Genomic DNA, 19,539 nt, shown 5'->3' on the forward strand with positions numbered 1-19,539 from the left:
TCTCTCTCCATTTTGGCCTGCAGCTTCTTAGGGACAAGCCTGCCAGGCAAGCTGGAGTTGGAAGGGAAATCTCAAACAGATGGGGGTGCACGTGTAGGAGGAGAAAATAGCTATTACTGAGCACCCCCCCCCCACAAGCCAAGCTTGGGCTGCCTCACCGCATAGGTATGCAGGCTGGAGCTCAGTTTTTAAAACAATGGGTTTTCCTCTCTGGATGGGGTTGGTGTTTTCCCTGGCCTGAGGAATGCAGTCCTGCTTCTCCCCGGGGGAGGGGGAGGGGGGCTGAGGGGGGAGAGAAGAGGAACCATGGAAGCTGCTTGCTGCGGCTCAGAATTCACAGCATGCCATTCGGGGCTGTTAAAGGAACATCATTATGATCCCGCAGCAGGCTGAAAGGTAGAGTAATGGTGCCAGTAGCCAATGAGAAAATCAGTAAATGGGGCACCTTGAACATTCTGTCCAGAGCTGGGAGGAGCTTAGAGAGAAAATGTCAGGTGAGCGGGGCTTAGGGCAGGCTGTTCTGGAAGGTTCTGAGAGCTGAGGGAAGCGGGTCTTAGAAGCTGAGTGGGAAAGTGGGAAGTGGATTAGCACACAGAACTCTAAGCCAGACCTCAGAGAGGTCCTTCCCAGGCCCTCTGTCCCTGTCTAGTGCCTGCCGACGGAGAAGCCCCAGGTCAGCATCAGGTGTAGACAAATGTCAGTGGGGTCCAGGGAGCCCCGCTGATGGGACTTTCCTGTTTTCACCTTATCTGTGCCCGTGGCACATCCTCTGAGGGTGTGAGGGGAAAGGAGTGAACAACACTCCTGGCTAACTAAACTCCATTCCCTTTCATCCCCTCCCTAAACCCCCAAGTTCTACAACAATTGAGCTTTTCCTGAATCAGCTGCAGTTGCACTGTAGAACCCTGCAGCTGTGACCTGGGCTGTGGTCCTTTCTTCACCCCTCACTTAGAGCTGCAGATTCATCACAGCTTGGGAAGGGCCCAGGCCAAGTTCTCTGAGACTAATAAGAGAATGGACTTGCAGACCACAGCAGGCCCACGAGAGGAACGCTGGACTGAGAGGCAGGAGACCCTGCATCGTCATCACACCTTAGGTCGGTTACTTCTCTGACGGAGCCTTGGTTTCCTGTCTGTCAAAGCCAAAGGGGTAAGACCCAGAGGACTCCCAGACCCCACCCACCAAGGCGGGTAGGAGCCAAGGGGCTTCCTCATAGGAGCAAGAGGGCGACCCCAGGGTCTGAGGAGAGGAAGGGGGACTGCTGTTTGCAGGGGCAGGAGTCCTTTTTTTCTCTCTAGTCTTGTCCCAACCTCAGCTTTTCAGTATGGACCTCTAGAATCCATTTTTAAGACTTCCAGTTCAGCCTTTTACAGAAATATGTAACATCTCACCATTCCAGTCATGTGATGTTTCAGACTTCTACTTTTATTTCTCATCTTCTTTAAACCTATTTGACAGTTTCTGGATTTTGCTTTTTAAAAAGTAGCCTTTAAGAAAAAAACGCTTCTGTAAATGGGACACTGCCCTAGCTCCAGCCCCACCAGGCTCTATTGGCCCAAACCCTCAAATGTGATATGAAGCTAAATGGAAGGACGTCTTCATATACAAATAATTCCTTAATGATACAGCTTTTCAGGACTATTATACAGACAGCTTTAAAGGTCATCCAAAAGATTACATTCTACCTCTTCTCAACGGCTGCTGGGAGGGCCAGATTTTCTGTCTGTGTCATGTTCCAGTTGTCGTAGGGGGAGGACAGGTGGGGAAGATTGACAAGACAGGAGCTTGCTCGTTGAGGAATTCCACCACTGACCAGCTGATACTTCCTGTGACAAGTGGACATTTTTCTCCTGACAGGTGCTCTGGCCTATAAAGCAAGCATACCCTAGAACCAGCTTAGGAATGATTGCTTTCTCTTAAAAAAGCAGGACAGCACTAAGCAAAGCAGGGAATTCTGCTTTCTAGTTTTAGGTGGTTGGGACTTTTTCTTCCTGTAAAATCTCACAACAGGCTGGTCAGAGAATGAGCTTTTAGAGAAGTTAAAATTCTCCTCACTTCTCTGCAATGTCAAACAAACTGAGGGTAAGGGACACCACCACCTCAGAGAATTTCAGCCTGGTTGGTCTCTGAAACTTTTGCTGCCTACAGTAACACATTGCTAAAAAGAAAATAAGCAATTGCTGGACAAAGGAACATCTGTTCCTGACAGGACAAAATGGATACCACCTATAGGTCAAGAGAAGCTCAGATTCAGACAATACCAAATAGCTGAGTATTCAGCAACATTTATGTTAAGCCTTTTGCCTGGACTGTAGAATACATACTCAACAAAACTTACAGAACAGCAGGACAGAGAGCCTGTCCAAACATGTTACTATGTATTTACTCAGCACGAGTTCACATTTTCAAGCACTGGCTAATGCAGGTGACAAGCTATTACTGCCTCCCATTTCATCCTTGCTCCTGGGGCAAGTATAAGAAGCTTAGGTTCACAAAAGGGATCGTAGGAACGCTGTGTCTCCCACATCTGCCCACTCTTATTCCAACCTTCACCCCAGGTTCTAGTAGCAACTTCTGGAGAAGTTGGGTTAAGAACAACTATCAGTTCTGGTTTCTCAAATCCTTCTCAAAGGGAGAATGCCCCCAGGTAGCTCAGTTCTTCCTTGATCAGTGCTGGCTCTGGAGAGGCAGAGGGACACTGGGGTCAGCCTCACAGCCACGGGAAAGAGTGCGAGGCAATGCGTGGGTGATGGAGCTGAACCCTCCTCCCTCTCTGCAAAAACAGCAGCGCAGTGGTATTTCAGGCTCTCCCTATGTCAGGCTCCTGACATGCACTATATGTAGCTGCAAATCCCAATCAACTTCAACATTTCTTACCTGCTAGAACGCTTTTCTCAACACTGTAATTTACCCTCAAAAGAACAGGGAGCACGCACCCTCGCCTCCCCAGAACCACATTCTACTAACTACCACCCCCTCCCACCACCCACTAACCTACCTACGCAAAGAAGGAAGGAACCCTCTTCCTTTAAAGCCCGCAACAGACGGCCACAGTACATAAGCCACTGACAAGAACTTTTATTTCTTTTTAATGACATTAAACACAACTGCTTCAAGGGGAAAAACATGATAAAGAGGAGGCACCAAACTTCAGTTTCATAATTGATCCTGACAACAACTCAAGTAAATTGGGGTCTGCCTTAGATGCAAAACTATAGGTTATTTCAGGCTCTATACTTACAAGTCAACTATGTAAACAGCCAGTTTCTCGTCTGCTTTAAGACCCCTGTGGTGAGAATGTCATCATGGATGAAGAAAAGCTAGGCAGGCAGTTAAATGCACACAACCAATACTAAAATAAAACAACATGGCAAGAATTCTACGTGAGACTTAGCGGCCAACACCAAATGTATGTAGCTTTAAAAACAGATTAAAACTCCAGATTCTACCCACTACCATCTTTAAGGCGAACATGCCTAATAATAAGTTTTCTTTGGCTTTTTCTTCTTAAAGAATACCATGTTAACCGCTAGGGAACAGTTCTCTCCTCCCCCAGTCCAACAGATTTAATTAAGCTGCTAAAGCTTTAGAAAAACAGAATTATTTGAGCAAAGAGGAAATGTGATTGTCACATTTTCTAGTTAACCCGTCACTCATTTGATTTGGCAAAGGCGATGCTCCCATTACACATCAGACTTAAACCCTCCTGTACTAGGAAGGCAGGAACACAAGTCTTAGTCTTTTGGCTAAGTAAAAGGCTGTCCCTTTACTTCTTGGTTATCTGTAGGGAACAAGATAACCGCAATGCTAGTAACCCAGCTACAATTAATTCTAACTATGCTATAGTTCCAAAGACAGATGCTTGCTTGTCTTACTTCATCAGGCTAATTTAGGGAAACCTGGAAAAGTGTTATGATAAATACCAATTGAAATAATAGATTCTGACTCTCTTGCTTTTGAACAGAACTTCTCCTTTGCATTTTGGTCCCAGACTCTAAACAAATGTTCAAGGAAGAGAGAATCCTTGACCAGATAGAAATAGTTTACATCCATCTAAATTTACTGGAAACTATGACCGAGCTTTTCCCAAGTCAGTTTCTGAAGCAGGGTAGGATGTTTAAGATGGGTTACTTGCATACAAAGATGGAGCTGACTGAACAACGAAACCAGACAGAGGCAGCGAGCTCAGTACCACAGGCTGTGCCACAGCAGCTGGGTACCACCTTGACAGAGAGTGAACAATAACAGCACAAATGCCGACTGCAAAATCTCCCAAGAGATGTCTAGAGCTGTCTGTAAAGAGAATAACGAACTCCTAGGACATCCAGTAAGGTGGCTGCACAGAACCTGTCAACTTGGGTCAGAATACCAATCCTTAAGATCAGGTAATACTTTGTACACAGGCTTAATCAAAACTATATTAGATCCACTTTAGTAGTTTTGCAAAATTGTACATCAGAGGTTTGACCAAGTGAGGAAATGGTAGCATCCAGGATCAAAAGGCACCTCCTGTTAACTAATAATACAGACAAAAGACTGCCTCTCCAGAGTCTCTCCCATAGGATGGAGGCTCACTGATTAACACAACAACTCATACTTGAAGCTGGGGTTCAGCAGATGAAAATGAAGACCAACTGTCACCTCTCAATAGCACTGGCTTTCTGGCCTATTATAGAGTCAAGACTCCGGTTGGGCACCTCTTCAGTAAAGAGCACAGGGATGCTGTTCTTAAGAGGCATATCTGTGTCTAACAGGATATAGGAATATGCCGGTAGAGCCCAAAGGTCACTGAGGAAAAAAGAAAGGCAGAGAAGGCGACTAGTAACAAGACCACAAACCAGCACAAGCTATTTGTTAGTCATCGGTCTTCTGTCAGTTAAAATGTGTCAGATTTGTAAACACTATTGTGCAAAACAAATTTAATGAAGAATGAAAAAAAGCTAAAAAAAATAAAGGCAGCTAGTAGGTACACAAAAGAGGTTTATACTTTTAATTTGTCTTTTCAACTACTTCAGAAGTCCTGGATTACTAACTTTAAAACACTGACAGATACTTAGAGATTCAAATAGAAAAGTAGGAGGGATTGTTTAAAGTGACTTGTATCCATTTTATAAGTCATCAGCAATAACTAACACTGGCTTGCAGCCTGATAAAGAATCCCTTCCTCACAGGAGATTAAAGGATGACTTTTTTTGGGCACTAGAAGCAGACTTCACCTCTCTGCAGAGGTGGGTGTTTTGCTTGAGCCTGGGTGTTTTGGCTCAATGCTGGCTTTTAGGGAGGCAGCCACCTTCAATGTAAATTTAAAAATTAAAACTGTATCAACTCAACATTGCCTAAATGCATGCACACACACAAACAGAAAGGACCTTATACAAAAAACTTCAAGTCAGCAATGGGTATTTCCAAAAGGTAACAGATTCTTTAAATAAAAATGTTGTGAAAAATAAAATTCAAAATCTACAGAGCATGAAACAGTAGAAGATAAGATGCTGCTCTGAACAGGAACCTTGATAGGGACCTTCACTGCTGACGGGAGGAGGCAAAAGGACTATGGAAAATCCTGTAGACACTGGAATCGGTGGTGGCTTCGCATGTTCCTGTCAACCCACTGAGTCAGACTGTATCTTTGCAGAGACTTCTGTCGGAACCGGGCGTAGTTCCTATCAGGAGAGAGGGAAAGTGAAGAGGACAGATGAGACTTCAGCTGTATTGGCTATTTGCACACAAAAATGGCCAAGGCAACTATTTAAAGAATATTGTTACTTTTGGAAACTGGACATTCATTTTACTTCAATTCTCTTAATTTTAGAATTTGATACTATTTATATGAAAGTCACACAATAAGTGCTATTTCCTTCCAACTTTCAAAGCTACCCAATTCCCATACAGGCATTATGGTGATATAGTCCAAATATACACATGTTCCAAGAAAACTCAATGTATAATGTATAATAATATTTAAGCAGGAAAAAACATGTTATCTTTCTGGAAACATTTAGAGGATCTATATTTCACTGCTTGTATCAGATCTGTACCTCCAGCAGGACCTCACTGTCTGACACAGCTCAAGGTTGCTCAGAACACAGCAGTTAAAATTAGAATAAAATTCCCAGAGAAGGTAAGTCATCACGTGAGTATCACATTGCAAGCTTAGAGACTGAACAGACTCAAAGTTTCTTAAGAGTCTCCTTTACTCATGTGCTGGGCTGAGGTTCTGAACAGGACCCTCTGAGATAATTTCATCCCATTCTCAACTCCAGCTGTTCCAAATAACCACCTGGAAAGCTTTTTTTTTTTCTTTCTTCCCTAAGATATACATTCTTGGCCCCTCTCTCCACCCCTAGACCCTTGGACATCTGTATTTTTAGACATCTCCATAGGTGATTATAGGGAGCAGCCCAGGTTGAAAATAATTTTAACAGTACTTGACATTTATCTAGTCCTATCTGCAAATCCTTGATGACTTCTTTAAACATCCCATTGCATTCAATGCTAATGACAATCCTACCAGAAGAGTTCTCTCATTAACTCTTTGTATAGGTTAGGAAACTGAGCCTTAGGTAAAATAACTTGCCCAAGGTCATATAATGGAATAAGAGCCTGGATTTGAATTCACATCTGACTCCAGAATTTAATGACCATTACACAACACTGCCTTTCTGAGAACTGCTGTCATTTTGGCAACTACAGAGGAAACACTAAATTTAAAGGCCTTGATTTGGAAGTACGTCTGACATATCTGAAAAACAGCAAAGAAGTCAGTGTGACTAGAGCAGAATAAGCAAGGCCAAATAATAGCAGGAGATGAGGTCAGTAAGCTAACCAAGTCAGCCTAGACCAAAGCACATAGGCCCTTATAAGGGATCATGGAGATGGGAAGCCACTGGAAGATTCTGAACAAAGAAGAGAATCTGACTTATACTTTAAAAGAATCCCTTTGGCTTCTGAGTTGAGAACAGTAGACAGGCAAAGGCAGAACCAGGGAGACCATTTAGGAGACTTGCAACAATCCAGGTGAAAATGATTGAGAAGTGGTCATGTTTTGGATGTATTTTATTTGGATATATGTAGAGCTTATAGGATTTGCTAAAAGGCTGGCTATGGAGTGAGAGAGAAAGGAGCTACAGATGAGTAATTGGATCAAAGCAGCTGAGTAAATCTAAAACTACACTGCATCAAGAATCCAGAAGATGTCAGGACTAGAAAAGCCCTTTGACATCAGTTAGTCCAATATCTTAACTTTATTGTTGTGAGGACCAGAGAAGTGACTTGATTAGATCAAAATCATACAGGTAGTTACAAAATACAAAGCACTTAGAACCCAGGTTTCCTGAATTTCAGTCCAACTCTTATTCCATCATACTACATCAATTCTTTTTCCATTTCCAGAATTAAACAACAATTACAACCCCCAACCCTACCACGTTTCTCCTGCAGCCAAATTCCACCCTTTTCCTCCTCCTTCTAATCACCCACTCACCGCCTGGTGAGGTCCGAAGGATGCTGCCATTTTTGGTTATGCATGTGATGAACCTGATCCATCAAGGCACACAGCTCCCCCAAGGTACCTGTGATACAGAGGGATCAGTGGTTAGGAAGCAGCTCAGCGAACTACCACATCAGCCTAAGTCAAAATGTGTGCTTTCATGGAAAGAGAAAACAGGCATTGGTCTTAAATACTGTTTATGATTACCACAAGTAGTCAGCACAAAAACTATAAGCCAGAGAGGGAAGCTTGCTCTCAGATGATGATGATGATGAAGGAGCAATAATGACAGCCACTATTCATTCATTCAACATTTATTAGGTCCTACAATGTAAGAGGAACTTTACTGGTCTCTACAATACGGTGCAGATAAGACACCGTACCTGCCCTCAATGTAGTTTATACAGGAGACAGGCAATTCCAAAAGTTGTGGTAAGGGCAGCGACAGGAGAAATACATGCTGTTATGGTGAGCACAGAGACTGGGAAGTGAGGGTCGGAGAATGCTCTCTCCAGGGGAAGTAAATCATAAGCAGGACTCTAAAGGAGGTATAGGAATTAGTGAGGTGAAGGGGTGGGAAGTGAGGCTGTCCAAGAGAAATAGCTAATACAAAGGTGCAGAGACACAAGACAGCAAAATACATTCAAGAAACAATAGAAGTTGAGAACAGAAGGCAGGTGGGGGCTTTCTGCTTAAGAAAAATCACTGGAGGCAATTTCTCAAATGCCTGGGAGCCTGGCAAGGTGCAAGGCACTTTACATATTATCTTACTAATTCTGAAAAAATATCTTGTATGGAGATACAGTTTATTGACATTGTTTTAGAGACAGGAAACTGTGGCTCAGGGAGGTAAACCTGCCTTCAACACTTATCAAACTGGATTCAAAACTGGCTCCTGTTTGATTCCATGCTTTTGCTACTATTTGCTTTTTTTTTTGGCTTATATTTGCTATTTTGCTTCTAATGGTTATTTTGCACTTACAGGCTAAGACTTAGGCTGAAGCTCACAAAAGCAAAAATTATGGTTAGAGAGAATAAAATAATTTCCCTGGACCAGTGGCTCTCAAATTTTAACATGCATCATAATCAGCTGGCGGTATAAAACAGGTTGCTAGGCCCCAACCCCAGTTTCTGATTCCATAGGTGTGGAGTGGGACCTGAGAACTTGCTTTTTTAACAAACGCCCAAGTGATGCTGCTGCTGCTGGTCTGGGAACCACACTCTGAAAACCACTGCCCTAGACAGTGGAGACCTTTCTTTCAGCTGGTTTACATACTTCTCATTACCTCATCTACCCTCAGGAACTAAGAGTCATCTAACTAGGCTACAGGCTATCTTTTCAAGTTCTGGTAAAATATATTTACTTTTAGGACCAATTTAATTTATTTGAAGCCCCAAGAACCCAAAGTTTGTAGGGAAAAAGTATATATTTTGGAGGTAAGGCAGACTTGGGTTAAAATTCCAATCTAGCCGCTAACTAGTTCTGTGACCCTGAGCAAATCATTCCACTTATCTATGACATGTGAATAATAATAATATTTAGGTTGAAGTTGAGTATGAGGAATATAGTACATAAAAGACGTGGCATACTGCCTGGCACACAGGCAGTGTGCAGTAAATGGTAGCTACTGTTATAATAGTGTTACAGCCTCAGGACAATATTAGTTTACAAAGACTTTTCAAAATCCTGTGCAAATCATTCATTTGTTTGTAAGAAAATAAATGCTTCTTAAATGGATCAGTCTACACAAAAACTATGACATGTTTTATAACACTCAGCAGAAATTCTCTAACCATAATGAGATGACACTTTTCAGGCATAAGTTATAGATTTATTATATTAAAAGTTTCTATGCAGTTAAAAGAAAAAAGCACAACCAAGGGCAAAAGACAACTGAGAAAATGAAAAATATATCTGAAACACAGTTGCAAGGGTTTAATGTTCTTATTCTACAAAAATAAGTCTCATCAAACAAATCAAATAAAAGAAGTCAAGGACATGAATAGGTAATTCACAAAAGTAATATAAGTAATCAATAAACATAATAAAAAGATGGTCAATCTCACTAATCTGGAAATAAAACATTAATTTTACTTCTTGAGAAGGAAATACAAATCAGAAATTAGTTTTCCCTTTAAGAGGGAAATAGCTTTTGATTAGAAAATCCCTTGCCTGTTTGATTTTAGCTAAAATCGAAGCTCTCTATTCAAACTGTCTCTCCTTTACCATACTTTCATGTCACTCGTGCCCCACTCCCTCTAGCTCCCACAAAAATGACATCTCAGTTGTGGGGCGGAAATGAGCTTTGTAATAATTTCAAGATACACTTTTCCTGCTAAAGCATCACCAAAGGAGGGCTGGTGAGATATGAAAAGTCCAGCGTCCAGTCTCAAAATGGAACAAGATTATCTGCAGACCATGTCCTTCAGCTCACTCATCTCTTACCACCTAGATTCAGTAAAACTATCCTGACAATGGAGACTAAAGATATACTATAAACTTCCTACAAAAAAACCTATTCACTTTAAACCAAAAGAAGAAAAAACTGATCAATTAGTCCCAAAGAGCCTTCAAGTATTCAACTGCTAGGAGTCATAATCTAGCAGCAGCAACTTACCTATAGTATTTATCATGCATTTATCAGGCACTATCCGATGTGCTTTACATATATTAACTCGTTACACATTCCTTACAACAACCCTATTAGGTATTTCCCGCATTTTACAGATGAAGAAACTGAGGCACAGAGAAGTAACTGGCTCAAGGTCACATAGATAGTGACCGAGCCTAAATTCCAACAATACAATACCATCCTAGGGTTGAGTTTCCTTAAAAATGTTCTAGGACTGATATTTCATTGTAGGAATTAGAAAGCAAGAATCACACTGCAATATCTCTTGTATACCCAGTTAGTACCTAGCACAGCGCTGAGTAAACAAAGGCTCAATAATTAGGTCTCAGCTAATACACCAAGAAGTGTTAGTTTTCATTAGCACAAAGAACTTACTGATGTACCAGGGTAACCTTTATTATTAATAAGGCTTAATGATCTAGAGATAATGGGAGCTAATATTTATTAAGCATTTATTATATGCCAGGCATTTTACTAACTGCTTTGCATGTATCCTATCATTTAATCGTAACAATCACATGAGGCAAATACTATAATCTCCATTTTATTCACGAATAAACTGAAGCTTAGAAAAGATACTCATCTATCTATCATCTAGTAAATGGGAAAGCCAGGATTTAAACCCATGTGGGGCTATTAATCCAAAAACCTTATTTCAGCTCATAGCTTCAATCTCTTCTTCCTCCAAATTTAGAGATGCTAACAAGAATGGAAATATCTGAATTTTCTCTTCTCTTCATAGTTTTAACAGATGGGCTTTCTTGGACCAACAATCAGTACCATGGATTTATTTTAAGTTGTGGCTAAAAGGTGGTGAAGATAGTCCTTTATTTTGTGGCTAGGGATGAGATTAAGAGGGAAAAAAACCCTCAACATTTCAGGAATGAGATCACTTCATATAAACCATAATCTAGAAATATGTAGCTGACTGATTTGGGAGAAAATTTGGCCTAATAACTCTCCTTAGTAGCTTAAAAGTGAATCAGTTTTTCTAAAGGAGGAGATAATGCTGAGTGCTTGCTATGCCAATGGACCTCTGACAGGTTTTATACATCACTTCACTTTGTACCACATGACCCAAGAACAGGGAAACTCTCCACTGGCTAATGACCTAACAGCTGGCCTGGCACCAAGAGGTGATTAAGTGAATCAGTCAGATACTCTCCTTTGGAATGTGAATGTGAACTTTAGTAATGAGAACAAGAGAGAGAATCACACACACAGGCAGGGCTCTAGGAGAGAACGGACACTTGAGATTGCTGACTGAGAGCAGCAGAAGCACTAGTCATAGAGACAGATGACTAGGAGTATCAGAACCACTAGCTCAGCTGGGGAAAACCTATTGAATAGGGAACAAAGGCCCCCATTTCTGAGGGGGCCTGGCTCTACGGCTGACTCTTTTTACTGTGAGGCCTAGCTATGCTGTTGAGCCTCCAATCTTCATCTTTTCCTGTAAATCCTTAAACTCAGTTACTTAAAGGCAATCACAATATCTCTATTCAATGCAATCAAAAAATACCTAATACAGGAGAGGGGATGAAGAGAGAAGGAAAGAGAATAATGTGCTACAGGAATAGAGGCTACTGCTTCTACAGATTGATAAAAGTAGGAATAAAAAGGAAAAAAATTAAGTAGAAAGCAAGAATGCAAATGTGTCAACTTTAGGTCAACAAACTGCGATGATCTAGTATAAACCTTGATTAACTTTCTGTGCATACAAGGCAAAAAACAAAAGAAACAAAAATTATTACATAACTCATTTCTGAACTGTTATATTATATAGAGGATACTGAGTGATATATGAATGTCCTGAACAGTAATGGCAATTGCAGAATCAGAATTTACACAACCATTGCTGTTTATGATCTTCAGTAAAAAAGCAGACTTCCACTTCTAATCATAATGAATGGCTTACCTCCATTGTAAACAACTAGAGACTGGGCAAAAATGTATGAAACAACTGTTTTCAGACTTCTTAGAATTGTGATCCCTAAGGGACGGGAAACAACTGAGGTAACCCTTGAAACTTGAGTCTATAATTTTTCAAAATTAAAAGTTTTTTTTTTTAATGAAGGCAAAACAAACATTTCGTAAATTAGTAAACAAAAGCATAGAGACTTCACCAGCAGACTTGTGCTGTAAGAAACTAAAAGGAGTTTATGAGGAAAGAAGAAAATATGAGATGAAAAGGAATCAGGAACACTGGAAATGGTAAATATGTGAGTAAACATAAAAGGCCTTTTCTCATTAAAAAAGTCTTTAAAAGATATAATGTATTATAAAAGCAATAATGTATTAAAGACTTTAAAATATATGTATATGTGAAATGTGGGAATAAAAACAAAAAAATGGCGATTTGGAAGAGCACTGTTGTTAGGGCCTTATATTTTATGTTAAGCGGTATGTTATTTGAAGGTAGACTGATTAAAGTTAAAGATCTATAGAGTAAACTAGAGTGACAGTTCTCAAAGTATGTCCCAGGATCCCTGGGAGTCCTCAACACTCTTCTGAGGCTTCACATGGTCAAAATTATTCTCAAAACAACATGAAGATGTTACTTGTTTTTATTACTTGCATCCTCTCAAAAGTGTACTGTGGAGTTTTCAAGAGGCTACATGATATCATATGGAATACAGAACCACATATGAGAATCTGGTAGTCCTTTATTAAGCCAGACTTTAAAAAAATGTAAATTAGTAAATTCCTCTCCCTAAAGTTTTGGTTTTGTTTTGAAAAATAGTTATTTTAATAAAAACATTATGCTAATATGCAATGAATTTATTGTCTTAAAATATACTAATAAATATTTTAATAATTTATCAGTTATAACTTTTAATATGGTTGGGTATAGATATAACCCACACACTTTGAGGTCCTCAATTTTTAAGAGAATGAATAAACTGTAAGAGGGCAAATGAATCCTGAGACCAAAAATTTTGAGAACTACTACCCTGGAACAACCAATGAAAATAAAAGAGGTACAGGCAATAATAAGTCAAGCATGGAGATAGTGGAATACTAAAAAATACTCAAAAAAAAGGGAAAAGATGAAAGAAGAAACAAAGAACAGGTAGACAAATAGAAAACAACTAGTAAGATGGTAGACTTAAATCCAATCATACTGATAATTTCATTACATGTGACTGGACTAACATGCAAATTAAAAGGCAGATTGTGAGACTGGAAGGAAAAAAGCAAGACCCAACTATATGCTGTCTACAAGACATCCACTTTAAAAATAAAGATATGGATAGGTTAAAAGTGAACGGATGAAAAAAATACGCAAACATAAGTCAAAAGAAAGCTGGAATGGCTATATTAATATCAGACAAATTAGACTCCTAAACAAAGAGTAACAGTAAAAAGAGACAGTTCATAATGATAAAGGGGTCAATTTATCACAAGGACATAATCTCCATAAACGTTTATGCATCCAATGGCAGAGTTTTGAAATACATGAGGCAAAAATAATAGAATTGAAAGGAGGAACAGAAAAATCTACAATCTACAACTAGAGTTGGAGATATGAATACTTCTCTTTTAATAAGACAATCTGTAAGGATAAGAATTGAACATCACCATCAACCAACAAAACCTCACTGAAATTTATAGAACACTCCACCAACATCAGAATGTATGTTTTCAAGGACACACTGAACATTCACCACTATAACAACATATGCTGGCCTATAAAGTAAGCCTCAGTATATTTAAAAGGACTGTAATCACACCAAGTATATTCTCTGACTACAACAGAACTAAACTAGACATAAATAATAGAAAGATAGCAAAATACTCCCAAATATTAGGAAATCATGCAACACACTTTAAATAATCCATAGGCCAAAGAAGAAATCACAAGGGACATTAGAAATTGCTTTGAACAAAATTAAAATGAAAAATAACATATCAAAATTTATGAGATGCAGCTAAGCAGCACTTAAAGGGAAATCTGAGACTTTAAATGCTTACAGAAATTAGAAAAATCTCAAATCAGTGATCTAAGCTTCCATATTAAAAAGCTACAGAACAAGAGCAAATTAAACCCAAAGTAAGTGGAAAAGACATAATAAAGTGAAAAGAAAACAGCCAAAAACAGTATAGAAATAAGAAACTAAGAACTTACTCTGGGGAAAAAATTAATAAAATTGATAAACCTTTAATTAGATTTGTTTAAGGAAAAAAGACAAATTACCAATATTAGAAATGAAACACTGAACATCAGTACAGGTCTTATAGTAATTAAAGGAATAATAAGGAAATATTATGAATAATTTTATGTCAATAAATTAATCAACTTAGATAAAATGGACAAATTCCTTGTAAGACCCAAATCACCTAAATGGACTCAAGAACATAAAGAAATCCTGAAAAGCCCTATATCTATTACATCTATAGTGAAGAACTCCACCAAAAAGAAAACTCCAGGCTCAGATAATTTTATTGATAAATTCTATCAAACATTTAAAGGAACAAACAATACCAATTCTGCACAAATTAAAAAAACAAAGGAGAAAACAATTTCTAACTAATTTTATAAAGCCAGCATCAGCATGACACTTCAACCAGAGGTGGACAATTTATACAAGAAAAATTAAAGACCAATATTCCTGTATGAACAAGACAAAAAAACCATTAAAAATATTACAAATTGACTAAAGGATAATTCACCAAGACTAGTGAGTTTATCCCAGGAATGCAAGTTGGCCTAACAGGAAAAAAAAAAAAAAAATCAATAAATGTAATACACCATATTACAGAATAAAGGAGAAACACCATATGGCCCAAATGCAGAAAATTCACTTGATAAAATCGATCATTCATTCACGATAAAAACTCCTACCAAACTACAAATACAAGGGGAACCTCCTCCCGTCATAAAGGGTATCCATGATAAATCTACATCTAATATCACACTTAATGTACTAGAGGCCCAGCCAGCACTGAAAGACAATAAAAGGCTTATAGATTGGGAAGAAATAAACTGCCCTTATTTGCATATAATATCATGTTAACATAGAAACTTCTAAGGAATCTATCAAAAAGTTCCAAAAGTAATAGAAAAATTTAGCATGGTTATAGGACAAGATATCAACATAAAAAATCAATTGTATATCTATATGCTAGCAATGACCAGCTGGAAACTGAAAACTAAAATTTTTCATTTGCAACCACCATGAAAAAGCGTAAGATACTTATGAATGAATTTAACAAAATTCATACACAATCTGTACCAAAACCTACTGAGAAAGAAAGAAATAAATGGAGAAATATATCCTGTTCATGGATTGGAAGACTCAATTACTAAGTTATGATGTCAACTTTCTCCAAACTGTTCTATAGTCAACACATCCCAGTGAAATACCCAACAGGTATACTATAATCAAGACAGTATAATGCTGACATAAGGAAAAACACATATCAATGGAATAGAGAATTCAGAAATAAACCCCATGGAAAGGATAATCTTTTCAACAAATGGTGCTAGGACAACTAGATATCCATATGAGGTGGGGGGCAAAGGTGGAGGAAAAAGAACCTAAGCCTTTGCCTTACAAAGACCATAAAACAGTATAATCGCTTTGGAGAACTTTTTTTTCTTTGGGTGGGGGAGGTAATTAGGTTTTTATTTATTTATTTTAATGGAGGTACTGGGGATTGAACCTGGGACCTTGTGCATGCTAAGCATGCATTCTGCTACTGAGCTATACCCTCCCCCCCCAGAGAATGGTTTTTGACTCAGCAGTTCCACCCCTGATTATTTAACCTAGAGAAATGAAAACACATGTTCACAGAGAAACCCATATATGAATGTTCAAAGATGCTTTATTCATAAAAGCCAAAATCTAGAAACAGAAATGTCCATCAACAAATGACCAAACTGGTATATTCATACAAAGAAAAATTCAGCAATATAAGCACAGAACTACTAACACATGTAACAACATGGATGCCTATTTAAAGAAATTACTCCAAGTAAAAGAAATCAAACACAAAAGAGCAACTACTGCTGGTTCCATTTATATGAAATTCTAGAAAAGACTTATCTATAATGACCAAAAAGAAATCAGTGCTTTCCCAGAGCTGGAGTCAGGCCAAGGACAGACTGACTGGGTTAGAGCACAAGGGAAATTTTGGGGGTGGTGGGAATGTTCTATCAATCTTGATAGTTATATTATCTCACAAGTGCATACATCTGTTAAAATTCACCAAAATGTATTGCATGTAAAGCATACCACAATAAAGCTGATTTAAAAAAAGAAAAAAAGTTAAGGCATACTTCCAGATAAACATAGCAGGGTGAGTTTATCTCCTCTTTCTCCCTCACTAAATTAGAAGTCTTAAATCAATGATCTTAGCAACCATTTAAAAAACTACAAAAGAGCAAATGAAACTCAAAGCAAGCAGAAAAAAGGAAGTAATAAATATCAGAATAGAAATTAATGAAACAGAGAAATCAATGAAACAAAAGCTGTTTTTTAAGAATAATAATGTTGATAAAGTTTTTTCCAGACTAATTAGAAGAAAACGGAAAACACAAATTAATACTAAAAATTGGAAAGATCATCACAGATACTATACAAAAGGACAATAAGGGAATATTATTGACTGTATATCAATAAATTTAACAACTTAGATGAAATAAACAAATTCTTTGAAAAATGACCAAAGCTCACCCCAAAAGATACTAATTCTATACAAATTCTTCCAGAAAATTGAAGAGGCGGGAATACTTCCCAGTTCATTCTGTGAGGCCATCATTACTCTGATACCAAGACCACACAAAAAGATTAGAAGAAAAGTACAGACCATTGTCTCCTGTGAAGATAGATTTATAACAAAATTTTAGCAAATCAACCCAACACATTATTACAAGGATAATACTTTAAGACCAAGTGCAGAATGCATGAGACCAGGAATGTAAGATTAGTTTAACATTAGAAAATCAAATAATTCTCTAACACTATATGATTATCTCAATAGATGCAGAGAAAGTATTTAATAAAACCCAATAGCCGTCTCTTTTTTTTTTAATAGCCATCTCTTAATAAAAACTCTAACCAAATTATAAATATGAGGAAATGTCCTCAAGTTGATAAAGGGTATCCAAAAGAAACATACAGCTAACATAATAGTTAATGGTGAAAGACCAAATATTTTCCTCCTAAGATCAGCAACAAGTTACTTGTATTACTTGTATTCAACATTGTACTGGAGCTTCTAGTCAGTGCAATAGGGCAAGAAAAGTAAATAAAAGGCATCCAAATTGGAAATGAACAAGCAAGTGCATCTGCTGATGACATGATCATATATGTAGAAACTAGAATCTTCAAAATAGGTACTAAAATTAGTAAGTGAATTTAGCAAGGCTGTACAATATAAGATCAATGTTCAAAAATCAATTGAATTTCTATATACTAGCAATGAACAATCTTAGTAAGGATGAGAGTAATTGAAATTCATACACTGTTGGTGGATATATAAAATGGTACCACCACTTTGGAAGACAGTTTGATAGTTTCTTAAAAAGTTAAACATATACTTACTATATGACCCAGTCATTTTACTCTTAGATAGTTACTCATATGACCCAGTCATTTTACTCTTAGATAGTTACTCAAGAGAAATGAAAGCATATCCATACAAAGATATGTACATGAATGTTCATAACAGCTTTATTTAAATAGCCAAAAATTGGAAATAATCCAAATGCTCATCAATAGGTGAATGGATAAACAAAATGTGTTATATCTGCATAATGGAATATTACTCAGCAATAAAAGGAATAAACTTCCAAGAAAATGATGAATTTCAAAGTATTTATCTTTTGAGAAAGCAGCCAGGCTCAAAAAGAGTATATACTATGTAATTCCATTTTTATAGAACTCTAGAAATTATAAACTAATCTATAGTGACAGCAGATCAGTGGTTGCTCAGGGACTGGAGGGGGCAAGGAAAGGCAGGAGGAAGAATTACAAAAGAAACTTTTGGATGTTATAGTATGTTTATCTTAATTGTAGTGATAGTTTCATGGGCATTTCTATATGTCAAAATTCAACAAATTGTATACTTGGAAAACTTGTGCAGTTTATTTTATTTTAGTAACTCATAAGAAGAAAAAATCTTGAGAAATAAGAAATTAATTCATAAAATAAGAACATGGTAAGAAAAGGGAATAAAACAGAAAAGAACTCTTAGAAATCATAAATGTAAAAATAAAAAATTCAAAAGAATAGAAAACAGAAAGAGACAGAGGCAGAAAAAGGAAAGAAAAGATAACAGACTTAGAAGATCAATTCTTGAAAGTTCAATGTCTAACTATTAGGAATTTCTTAGAGAATAGATTATACAGGGAGGAAACAATCATCAATTAACATAATAAATTCTCAGAACCGAGAGATATATATCCAAATTAAAAAGGCCCACTGAGTATCTAGTATAAAGAATGGAAGGAAAAAGAAAAAGAAAGACCTGCACTAAGATCTCAATAATTGGTACAAATTATCAGAATGCAATGGACAGATAAAACTTTAAGAACTTTCAGAGAGAAAAAGACACATATCGAAGAATAAAAATTAAACTCAAACCAGACTTCTTAACAGCAACACTAGATGCAAGCCTTCAAAGTTCTGAGGAAAAATGACTTTTCAATTTAGAATTCTCTATCAAATCATCAGTCAAGTATGAAGACAGAATAAAGACATTTTCAGATATGGAGGAGCTCCCAAAATTTATCTCCTGTGCACCCTTACTTAGAAATTCTCAGAGGATGTGCTCCACTGAGACACAGATCAAGAAAGAGGAAGAAATGGAATCTAGGAAACAAGATTTAAACCAGGAGAGCAAAGGGATGATAGCTCTGTAGCAGGTCTGGAGAACAAGCAGTACAGATTGGAGCAAAAGAACAGAAGGCTCTAGGAAGGTCTCCAGAAAAAAAATAAAAAATGAATTGATAGATTACTGGATATGTTACTGAGCATTCTGTGGGGGTGGGGGGGTGGAAGAGGGAACATTGATAGGGATGTAAGTCACATTTGTAAAAAAAATTTAAAGATAAATTCATTTGCAGTTTTAAAAAAAATGAGGTAATTAACAACTTCAGAAAAACAAATAATTCAAGAAAGAAAAATGAAGCGATAGTACAATACTACCTGGCTTTGCAGTGAACAATATTTACTTAGTTGTAATACAAGCAATGAATACTAATCTAACAATCATTTGGATAGCTACTACCAGAAAACAGAAAATAACAAGCATCCATGGGGATGTAGAGAAACTGAAACATTTATGCACTATTGGTGAGATTGTAAAATAGTGCACTATGTTAAACAGTACGGAGGTTCCTCAAAAAATTAAAAATAGAACTACAATATGACCCAGCAATCCCACTTCTGGGTACATATTCAAAAGAATTGA

At 37.6% G+C, this 19,539-nt stretch overlaps 1 protein-coding gene across 9 annotated transcripts in view; it reads right to left on the reverse strand.

Annotated features, from left to right (window-relative positions):
* Positions 1 to 3,063: 3,063 nt before the first annotated feature.
* Positions 3,064 to 19,539, reverse strand: part of S100PBP (S100P binding protein) — a 30,699-nt gene continuing 14,223 nt past the window's right edge. For 8 of the 9 annotated variants that reach the window (XM_074376927.1, XM_074376923.1, XM_074376925.1 and 5 more), the window contains 2 exons: positions 7,484 to 7,571; positions 3,064 to 5,663 (listed from right to left, as the gene is read on the reverse strand). In XM_074376927.1, the coding sequence (XP_074233028.1) occupies positions 5,552 to 5,663; positions 7,484 to 7,571 (200 nt within the window). In that variant the 3' untranslated portion in view covers positions 3,064 to 5,551. Of the gene's footprint in view, positions 5,664 to 7,483; positions 7,572 to 19,539 lie in introns of those variants that run through there. The other variant, XM_074376931.1, reaches the window with a different exon arrangement.

Source organism: Camelus bactrianus, chromosome 13 (assembly GCF_048773025.1).
Source record: "Camelus bactrianus isolate YW-2024 breed Bactrian camel chromosome 13, ASM4877302v1, whole genome shotgun sequence".
NCBI lineage: Eukaryota > Metazoa > Chordata > Mammalia > Artiodactyla > Camelidae > Camelus > Camelus bactrianus.